Raw genomic sequence first — 10,490 nt, 5'->3', positions numbered from 1 at the left:
ATATATATATATATATATATATATGTATATATATAAATATATATATATAAACGTATATATACATATCAGTTATGGATCCAGAAATTTTTGGTGATTAGGGAAGGAGGGAGGGGGGAGAGATGTTGAAATATTTTTGTATTTTGTACCACATTCGCGTCTCCTATTTTGTTCTTATTAATTCAGCGTTTGTCAAACCAAATGGATTTAATAATATATTTTGATTTGCTGGTTTTAGGTTACTCATTTTATTATGGTAAGAGATGGACTCTAGTTAAACGAACCGATACAAAGTTTATTAGGAAGAATTCAGCTTCGCTTAAAAACGATTTTAAAGCTTCAAACTCTTGTGAGCTATTGTTTGCTAGTGGCACACATAGGGCTGCCAATTTGACACTTTCGAATAATTTAGGAAAAAAGTTCGAGCTTTTTCCAACTTTTTTAAATAGTTTTTATTTTTATTAAACAAAAGATTACAAGAAAAACACAAAACTGTTAATTCATTTATAAAGACTTTTTTTTTGTTTATAAAGAGTAAATGCAGGGTATCATCCTACAAACAGTTTCTTTTTCTATACAAAAACAATCCATGGCTAGAGAGCCCTTTCACGAGATCATACCATTTGAAAATCATATATTTTAATAAAACATTTTTAGTTCTTTAGGTAAAGTCAATTCTTTGTTATAATTTCTAACATCGTTACCATTTTTGGCTTTTTTATTAATATCGAGTCTATCTCTGTGAGCTGGAATAATATTTGAAAAAGATTAATTTGTAAAATTATTTAAATTATTTCTTTTTACTTTGTTCTCAAACTGATTACCATGATTTAAAATAACTGGATTTAATAAATATATCATTTTTATGTACGAAATTATTATTTTAATAATCTAATTTTTATTGATGTTACTACATTTGAGAACCTCTAATTTGTGTTTATTTTTAAGTGTCTTGTAATAGTGCGTGTTGAGGCACATTTTGCTCGTTGCAGCTTTTTTCAAAAAATTAAAATACTCCTAAACTTCAGATCTTCTAGATGTGCTAACGCTGAGTAGTCATTTTTGTTTGAACTTAAAACTCTTTATAATTTCAATTTCAAACGTAAATAAACAGCGGTCAAATGGTGAAAAAGTACCAACCGCTGTTTAACTACTTTTTAATAGGAAAAAAACGATCCTACCTTGAATGCAATTCAGGTGATGTAATTTTGATTATATTTTTAGAGTTTCCAGACAAACACAAAACAAAAAAAAGTAAAAATATTCAAATTAATAGTTTTTACTTATATTTCAGCTTGTTTTACAAAAATCAATGAAAAGACATATCATTTTTAAAAATTTAAAAGTTCGAACTATTAGGAGAAAAAGGTTTGGACTTGAATGTTGAAATTTTTGCGTAAAGTTCGAACGTTCGAACTTAAACATGTTCGAACCAGCCGCCCTAGTTGATATTGTCACAACAGTATTTGATCATTTATGATCTTTCATTTAAATCAGGTATTGTTCCTGACAAACTAAAAATATGCTGTATAACACCCGTTTAACAATTTTTAATCTAGAGGTACATCAAATATTTTAAATTTCAAATCTATATCCATCCTAACTTATTTTTCCGAATTGCTAGGGAGAATAATGTTTAATAGACTATATAATCATCTAACTGAGTACGACATGCTGTGTTGCAAACAATTTAGTTTTAAAAAATCCCCTGAACACGCAGTAGTTGAACTTACAAATCAAATATCAAACGCCTTTGATAATGACTGTTTTACATTAGGAGTTTTCAGTGATTTGTTAAACGCTTTTGATACCGTTAACCACATTATACTAATAAAAAGCTTAAAAACTACGGAGCAAAAAAAAAAAATACAATAATTCAAGGGTATTTGACAAACAGAAATCAATTTTTATACTATTATCAAAATAATACAATTCCATAACTGGATGAAAATTTGCAGTGGTATTCACATAAAAATAGCATTGAAATAAATCTCTCAAAAAATATCGCAATTATGTTTAAGACTAAACCTTTTCTAAGTAAAACATCTCTGAAAAAATTGTATTTTGCATTTATTCACAGTTATTTGTCCTACTTGAAAAAGGCTTTCATTAGTTTTCTATAGCTAGTACTAGCTCACTTTGCGTGGGCTAGTACTAGCCATACGAAACTAAAGAAGTCCTACAACAAACAAAAATATGGGTCTTTGGAACCGACAAAAATTTTCCCAGCAAACCATTCGCAAGTGTGCTTGCTGTTTTTAAATGTGTATAAACCTAATTTACACCATGTTTTATTGTTTGTATTTAAAATCAAAAATAGGATTGTCTTCAAAAATCTTTCAATCTTATTTTAGTAAAGTTAACCATAGGTATTCAAAAAGTTTTCAAATTACAACTTTATTTTTTTTAGAGTATAATTTAAAATTAACTTCCTATTTAATTAAATACGGCGGACCTTATCTGAGGAAAATGTTTCCAGATATTGTCAACTAAAACAAGATAACATTAGAAAAATTTAAGAATAAATCAAAACGATTATTATTGCTCATGGATATATCTCAATACATCCAACTTCAATGTTATATATCTCAATATATCCAACTTAAATGTTATACACCTCAATATATCCAATTTAAATGTTTGTTCTTTTTTAAATGAAGCTCAATCAAATAAAAACTTATCAAATATAATAATGGGGTAGAGGACGCGTCGAATCTCTGGGTTCTAAGCCACAAATCTAACCACTGGACCACTGCTGCATGGTTGTTTACACATGTGGTATATAATAAATGAATTATATCAATGAAATTCAAGGGATGATGTTAAAAAATATTCATCTAGTGATTATGTTAATTATGAAGTTTAATTTTGTTTTTTTTTCAATATTTATTTATAACTATTTAAATATTTATCATTTTTTAATTTTATTTATTATTTAAATATTTGTTTATAAACTTATTTTTTGTAAAAAAAAAAACTTAGTTATTTTTATTTCTAATTGTTATCTTTATATATTTGTATGTTACGGTTATGAAAACTTTTTTAAATGGATCTCGGCATCTACACAAAATGGACCATCTTGTTTCATTCATTAATTTATATATATGTATATGCGATGTAAGCATTCTTTATGGGTGAAATAAAATGCACTCAAAAAAGCATAATATTGCACACAACAGATTATATTCAGATAAAAAGATGGTTCAAAATCAATAAAATTTTGATTTACAATAAAAAGGGTAAAAAGCGTTCGAAGCTGCTCCCTCTGCATTCTATGTTAAATAAACAAAATTTACGACGACTAAAAAAGTTGCCAAAGTCATTATATAATATATTTCAATCAGGAAAAAGTATTTATTAAACGAGGGGATTTATTTTAGAAATTTAAAGTTAATTAAAATGAATTAAAAAAAACTCTTTTTGTTTATTAAATCAATTTATAACAATTTTGTAATTATACAACTAATTAGTTTTTTTTTTACAAAAAATACAATAAAAAAGATCACCCCTAATTACCTTTAACCAGATTTATGCATATATATATGTATGTATATATATATATATATATATATATATATATATATATATATATATATATATATATATATATATATATACATATATATATATACACATATACTTAATAGATAATAATATTTTCGAAGAGAATCTTAAGCCTACTGTTCAAAAAGTGCAATAAACTTAATGTTATTGTTAAAAAAAAAGCATTAGTACTCAAAATTCGAAATTAAAATACTTGAAATACTAATTTTGTAACATCTTTGTAAGTTAATAAATCCACATAATCGTTGTTTAAACATTTATACTTCGCATGGTCCAATTTAGCTAATTTAACAGCCAAAGAACTTTCGAATTTTCGAATTTCGTTTTCGAATGGAACAATAAGCAGCACGACAAAATGGTTTAAAAAACGTAATTAAGTTTACATTTTGCAATTAATCGTTTCATAACACCGAGTTGTGAGGAATCGTTAAAAGTTGTTCATTACGTTTTCTGTTTCTCGAATCATCATCTTTAAAGTTTATATATCTATAAATATATTTATTAAAACTGTCAACATGCCATTGATCCTCCTATATCTAAATGATCTTCTTCTTGTTCAAGATCAGAATCAGATTCCATGAATAACTTATCTTCAAAATGACTTAAAAGTGGCGGCGAATCTAATAAACAATCATTTTCACCTTTGATATAGTGTGTAGATTCTATAAATGATTGTTTACGGCTGGCTACAAATTTTGGAAGCCTTAAGCTAATGCTCGGTGTCATTGGAGTGCGATTATCACTAAAAGGATTTATACGACCATCATCAATACTACATATTGGAAGTTTAAAAATTTCTGTTGCCTTCTTTATGACATTTTTTAGACCGAATTCTCCAATATACCTTTCGTTGAACTTTTCCCGAGACACTTTTACAGCTTTCAAAGACATAAAAAGAAATATACTTTGAAACAATGTGTAGAGTCCAATTAAAACAAACATAAATGCAAAATCATATTCGGGTCTATCAAGTTTACCTATCACTGCGTTAGATATAGACACAAGGAAAATGAAACCAACATTAATCAATACGTACTTATCAAGTAAAGTCAAGTAAGATACTTTTGGTAAAATGGAAGATACAAAATTTTTAAAGGCCACAACTGTTAATAACAAAGTTAAACTTACGCTCAGTCTTTTTCCGTTGTCTTGTTTATCAATTGCAAAGCACGTAAACGCTAGAATTGAAATCATATTTACCATGGCAACTATATTCCAAAGATAATATTTGTACTTTCTTCGAGCGTGAACAAAAAACTGAAAAAGCGGTTCTTTCATTTCTGAGGAAGACGAAGTATTTTTAGGATCAACCACGTCACTTAATATATATTTTTGCAACTCCCATTGCCCACAGTCAGTAAAGTTGTGCAAAGCGTTTATAATACTATTGCCTATTGAAGTTTCTTGCCTAAACTTGACAATTGTGTCGTTCCAATAAGAAGAGACATTAATGCTTAACAGTTGCTCGTCAAAAGGAAACTTGGTAATATCAAAAAGACATTTAAATCTTCCTTTCACTCGATATGACCATTGTATCATTGATCTTTTCCTCTTATTATCAACAAAAACAACTGTCTTATTTAAAGAGCTTTTTAATTCTATTGCATTTGGAAAATATAGTCTAGGATCCCACATTTTTGACCAGCATATTTCGTTTTCAACTGTATTATTTAACCAAGGCATATTCTCAAACCAATTAGCAGACAAAAGAAACTCACACAACATTTCTTGTCTCAGTGTATTTATGTTTTCAATGCTGTAAATAAATATTCTCAAGTCAATCTCGACAGGATCTTTACGCTTGACATACACCAGTTTATCTTCAATGCTATGGCATGTACTTACTTCATATCGAATTGCTTTGGTATGCTTACAACAATCTTCTACTGTTTGATGGTAAGCATCCAGGGGTTTAGTATCATTGCTTAGGCAATCAAAGGACATATTTTGTAATCAAATTAGTTTTCCTAACCAATTCAAGAAATCTCGCTTTGATAACTAATTTTTTAAATTTCATTTCATGTCAAGATACAGCATTAAAGACAGGTGAGTTGTTCTGCTTTTCATTTTAATAGCTAAGAAATCCCGCTACAACAAACTAAACAAAATTTTGGATTCGAAATAACTTATAAACAGTAAGTGAAATTACATTTTTAATAAATCTATAGAAAGTGTAACATGACGTTTTGAAAGAGAAACATTAAATTACGTTTATGAATGATTAAAATGACGACCGATTAATTCAAAACTTCTTCCACGGTTTTCACTGCGCTATTCATTGAGTTTTACTAATGGCTACGGCGTTCGCAATAATTTTTTTGTAAACGTAGTTCCGTAAGAGCTTCTATTTGTTTTTATTATTTAAGATAATTATATACTAATATTTATAGCAATATTATAAGTAACCATTTAAACTTTTCGTTAAATAAAAATACGAAAGTAATAATAATAATTATTATTATGAAGACAACAACAGGAACAATAACATTAATATTTTTATTTTTTACTTAATATAAACAAATAATGGACTTTAGTTGTTAACACCAACTGAGCCTTGTGTGGTGCAACAAGACTTATTTGTATATTGAAAAGATCACGAAAATTAATTTTCTATTATAAAAATGCTTTTGAAAAATATTGAACTGCTAGTCATTTGTAAATTTTCTCCATAAGACAAGTAATTTAATTTTTTGTTGAAAGATTTATATAGAACAACAACAGCAACAAAACTTTATAAAACGATTTAAATTCGAGGAAGTCGGCTGAAGTTTTTTAAATTTGTAAATTTGTAATTTTTCAGCCGATTTCTAAATATATTTATGTTTATTTTATGTAATTTATGTTTATACGGGTTATTAAATTAAAAAATATTTACTTTTGTAAACTTTATTATAGAGCATCTATTTTAAATTTAAAAATTGTACTTTTGAGATAAATTTTAGTATATTTTAATTTAAAGTAATATTTACATTTTTCAAAGTGAATCATATACTATCCGTTGTTACTTTCATTAGCAAACTACCTTAGAAACTAAGATTTACAAATATTTCTTATTAAATACTATTTTATGTTATTTTATGCAGTCGTGGCGCAGTGATTCTTTGTTTCTGAGGCAAGTGGCGCACTTGCCTCAGAAATAAAGAATCCATGGTTCAAACCCCACCTCGCGGCAAGTTTTGCGACAACAGTTAGGAAAGAGGTGTGAATTTCCAATTAAAATCTCATCCGCGGTGCTCCATGATAAGAGCGTAAGGACTTCTTGGCACCTAAATAAAATTAAAAAAAAAAAAATACTATCTATTTTTATTAAGAAAATTTACTATCAACTATATTGCTAATACTTTTATGCGGTACAATATTATATACACAGTAACATATGTCTTTATTTAAACCGCTTCTCAACAGATGTTTATTTTTTTCATTCTTGCAATGAAATGTCCTAATGACAATTTAATGAAATAGCTTACTATGTTCACTGAATTTAATAATGTTGTTCACTATGTTCACTTGTGAAGTTTCACAAGTGAAGTTTTATTAGTTTATAGACATCAAGGGATTTATGAAAAATGAGTTCCATCAATTTTTTTTTTTTTTTTGTATATGTAATTTTTTGTTTTATTTTAAACTTTTGTTTTTCGCTTTATATATTTATTAATCAGTGAATATATTTTACACAAAATAAGACGTTCATACACTTTAGCCGTCCCTTGTAGTTTCTGAAAGATTGTCATTTTAAAGACAGAAAATAGTCATTTTTTATTCTAAGACAACATTTATTCAAAGTAAATGGCACTAATCGATAGTATTAATAAATCAATAGTAATGCTTTGAAAAAAAAACATCAAAAGTATATATATCAAAAGCATACCGTTATCATCTTTTAGTTTAATAAGAAATTTTCATATAAAGTTCGAAAAATTTTCATATAAGGTTCTTTTTACTTTATAAAAAGATGCAAAATTTTATTTTGTATCTTAAGATGAAAGGCTTTTTATACAGTAAAAGAACTTTATATGAAATATTTTGCACCTGGTTTTTTTTGCTCTTTTTGTTTCTACATATTATTGCATAAAAAATCAATAAAAACTAACAATTTAGACGAAAAAAAAACAACATATTCAAAATACATATATAAATATACAAAACTAGACGTCTGTTAAAATCTTATGTGAAAATTTTCAAAGTTTTTTTTCAAAAGTTCTGAATATATTAAAGGGAAATCTTTTAGTATTATAATATTCAATAAAAATATTGAATAGAACTTTACTTCTTATGAATTTGATATTATAAAAAAATGCTCAGTACTTTTTATCAGCAAAAATAAACAAAGTTTTAACTAAATTTAAATTTTTTTTTAAAGTTTTAACTAAAAGATGACTGTTGTAAGAAATAATAACTTATCTCTTTAAGATATTTTAAATGCAGTTAGCATTTAAAATATCTTAAGGAGATATTTTAAATATCCATTGTTACAGGCACAATCACCATTTTAAGTACTTTTACTGTATTTATGAACGGTAAACAAGGCTCAACTTGGTAATATGATTTCATCAAATATTGGAAACATCTGTTAAGTGAGAGAAATGCAGGTAAAAATGCAACACTAAGAGCAGCTTCTTGTACTGAAGATAATATCAATAAATCAAGACATGCAAGAATCTTCTTTTTGAAGTAAACATCGATTAATACTTAGCGTCAAATTTCTGGATTTTTGATAAAATCGGCTTCAATGGTAACAAGGATAATCAAAAAGTTCTCTGACAACGTGGCTCCAAGCACCCTCTTCAAGTAACTGGAAGTAATGAAAAAGTAAACTACACAATAAGCAACTACGTAAATACTGCTGAAGTGGCACTTCAATCGTTTACAATTTTTATAGCCAAACAAAACTTTATAGCAATTGGTGTACAAATTGGCTCAAAAAATATAAAATATACAAACTCACTGTCAAGTTGGATGGAAGATAAACTATCTATCCAATTTCTGTCTAAAATATTTATTCAAACATCCAAAAATTTCTGATACCCATGTGTAAGTACTTGATGTGAGCACACAGCACACAGGTTAAATACCAAGTTGTTATTCTTTGTATTAAAATCAACGTCAAGTGCTCATTTGCTTTTTTATGTACTGAATTTATATAAAGCATTACTATTATCTTCTAGTTTATATAGGGTCATGTCTTCCCCTACCGTGACTTTTAGAAAACTTTTAACTTTAAAACTAAACTCTAAACTTAACTCTAAAACCGTAACAGATTTAAATTTAGAGTTTTTGGATTAATAATTTATACTCAATTATTAACTAATTTATATTATTCAAATTTGAGTAAAATTATTTTTTAAATTTTATTTTTAATCTTTTGTAAGATCTAGTACGTTTCTTCACCTACCATGATATGGCACTAATTGCCGTAATTGATTCTTCACCTACCATGAATAAAAAAATCGTATAATTTGACATTTAATTTTATTCATTTGCCTAAATAGAAAAAAATGCATCAGTTTATGATTACTAAATAAAAGAAACATTGGTTTTTTAGTTTTATAAAAATCATCCACTAAAGATTTTCTCTGAATTAGAACTTTGTTTTTTCTTTAATATCTTTTTTTATACGTTTTTTTTTTGTTGTTGTTGTCGTTTAATTCTTCTCCGTAATTGAAAGCTGAGTGCTCCTGCCGTTGTTCGTCGTAATATATTAACTTTTATAACTTTTTCCCAATTTTTTTTTTTCTTTTCTAAATCTTGAATCTTATTATTATAATTCATTTCGTTTCATAAATAACGTATAAAAAGCATATCAAATGAATACTCCCAAGGGTTAAATTACCTTTACTTGGTAATTTAGATTAACCTAAATGGTTTTTTAGAGAAAAAAATTAACAAAATATGGTTTCCATAAAAAATGTTTCCATAAACGATAAGTGCTAACTTGGCTAATTTTTGTAATCATCTACTGTGTCACGGATTAAACAATGTCTTACAAAAAATACTACTATTTTTTCCTTTCCTTTCCCTTTCCCGTTTAAAAACGGATGAGTTTTTTATACGGAAACGGTACTATTATGATATTATAAGTTTCCGTAAATAATTTTAAAATGATATTATGATATTTTTTCAATATATTTTTTTAGTATTGTTTTATATAAAGCATAAATAATAAATTTTTAAAAAGATTTATTTTTATAGTTTTGAGATGTTTTTTATCAGCGAATTTTTTATTACTGAAATAAATTTTATAATAATAAATAAAATTTATTTAAGTATTGTTTTATATAAAGCAGTAATAATAAATAAAATTTATTATTACTGCTTTATATAAAACAATACTAAAAAAATATATTGAAAAAATATTTTTATCTTATTTTTTCAAAAACCACGGTAGGGGCTTCTTCACGGTAGGACATGACCTATATATTACATGAATATGAAATTGTATGCATTGATATGTTATTAGTTGTTACTACCTTAATATTTTAAACATATTTAACATAGATGCTTGGTATTTATCAGTCAGTAGATTTAAACATTTGTACTGCACGCTTATTTTTCTTTTATCTATTTTCAATTTGAATTTTTTTAAAAAGAAACTGAAAAAAGGAACACTTCCAAAATAAAAGCTAATCAAGCAAGCAGTTAAATCAAAAACAATAAAAAAATCTGATATATGTATATTAAATTTTGAAAAGCCATAAGAAAAGTTGAAATTCTGGAAAATTTATAGTATTCAAATATTTCTTAAAAGCATTTATCTAATTTTTAAAATTAAGGGATTGTATATATAATAAATTTTACCCAAGATTTTTTTATTTTTAAACCTAATTTTGAGCAGTACCTAATTTCGAACAGTATCTACTTACAGTTTATGACTGACTTTAGCTTGAATAAAAATGATTTTTGATACTTGAACAAATTTAATCAAAGTCATT

General features: G+C 26.2%; 1 protein-coding gene across 1 annotated transcript; it reads right to left on the bottom strand.

Moving 5' to 3' along the window:
- Positions 1–3,678: 3,678 nt before the first annotated feature.
- LOC105845460 (cys-loop ligand-gated ion channel) lies at positions 3,679–5,939 on the bottom strand. The gene has a single exon (XM_065813874.1). The coding sequence runs from the start codon at positions 5,503–5,505 to the stop codon at positions 4,072–4,074; it is 1,434 nt and encodes a 477-aa protein (XP_065669946.1). The 5' UTR covers positions 5,506–5,939; the 3' UTR covers positions 3,679–4,071.
- Between the last annotated feature and the right edge of the window lie 4,551 nt (positions 5,940–10,490).

This window comes from Hydra vulgaris, chromosome 12 (genome assembly GCF_038396675.1).
Source record: "Hydra vulgaris chromosome 12, alternate assembly HydraT2T_AEP".
NCBI lineage: Eukaryota > Metazoa > Cnidaria > Hydrozoa > Anthoathecata > Hydridae > Hydra > Hydra vulgaris.
The sequence above is the reverse complement of the archived record's forward strand: the minus strand, read 5'-3'. Positions and strand labels throughout refer to the sequence as shown.

Bases quoted from the DNA above. Each gene is read 5' to 3' on its own strand.
- LOC105845460 (XM_065813874.1), bottom strand. From the start codon at position 5,505: ATGTCCTTTGATTGCCTAAGCAATGATACTAAACCCCTGGATGCTTAC.